This window comes from Lipotes vexillifer, unplaced genomic scaffold (genome assembly GCF_000442215.2).
Source record: "Lipotes vexillifer unplaced genomic scaffold, Lipotes_vexillifer_v1.1 scaffold496, whole genome shotgun sequence".
Lineage (NCBI taxonomy): Eukaryota > Metazoa > Chordata > Mammalia > Artiodactyla > Lipotidae > Lipotes > Lipotes vexillifer.
The window spans coordinates 6,282,336-6,283,257 of record NW_006786690.1 but is presented as its reverse complement, the minus strand read 5'-3'; the positions used below and the strand labels follow the sequence as shown (position 1 = coordinate 6,283,257).

At 56.9% G+C, this 922-nt stretch overlaps 1 protein-coding gene across 3 annotated transcripts in view; it reads right to left on the bottom strand.

Annotated features, from left to right (window-relative positions):
- Positions 1 to 922, bottom strand: part of KIF17 (kinesin family member 17) — a 49,055-nt gene that overhangs the window by 14,704 nt on the left and 33,429 nt on the right. For all 3 annotated transcript variants that reach the window (XM_007459226.1, XM_007459227.1, XM_007459228.1), the window contains exon 11: positions 519 to 750. In XM_007459226.1, the coding sequence (XP_007459288.1) occupies positions 519 to 750 (232 nt within the window). The remainder of the gene's footprint in view (positions 1 to 518; positions 751 to 922) is intronic.

Here is a 922-nt window from a genome sequence, read left to right as displayed (position 1 = left end):
CGCTCTTCCATCAGGTCCCACCTGAGAAGTCACCACCTCCACCAGAACGGCCCTGTCCCCCCCATCTACGGTGGCCCCAGGAACTTCTGGGGTTCTGCTAATGCTCGGTGCCTCCGTCTGGGTGCTGGTTGCACAGGGCACTCACTTTGTGGAAATGAATTCAGTTTTGCATTTGTGATTTGGGCATTGGTACTTAAAAAAAAGTAAAAACATAAAAATAAAGCCGCTCCTACCTCCTGTCCCCGCCCCCATTCTCTTCATCGGGCTACCCCTCCCTAGAGTCTCTTGCTTCTTTCTCTGCTACGCGGTTTCTTATACACACACACTTCCCCTGGAACGCAAGCTCCAAGAGTGCAGAGACGCACCTGTCACCGTGACAGCTTACAGAATAGGGTGTGTCATACAGCAGGTACAGAATACATACGCAGGTGTCAAGACCGGGTGTGAAGGCCCCGCCCAGCGTTGCCTGCGTGTGGGGGCGGGGCCAGCGGGGGCGCGGCCTGAGCCCAGGGCCTCACCTTCCTCTGCATCTTCTCCAGCAGCTTGCTCTTGGCCCTCACTTCCTCCTGGATGGAGTCGTAGACGTTGAGCAGCACCCAGTCCCCGCTGTCCTCGTCTGAGTTCTGCAGGGCCGCCACCAACTGCTTCTTGCGCTCGTCTGCATAGCGCTTCCGCCGCCTGTGCTTCTCCTTCAGGTCCTTGTTCTTGGCCTGCTCGCCCCCGACCACCTGCTGCTCCAACAGCTGCAAGCTGCCCTCATGGAGGAGAAAGCAAACGTGACAAAGTCTACCGATCACTGAGCACTGGATGTTCAGCCTGATCTCATCGACTCCTTCCAACAACCCCACTTCACAGACACGTAAACTGAGGCCCAGAGAGGTGAAGCTGCTGGCTTGGAATCAGACCCAGCATTCCTTGCCGC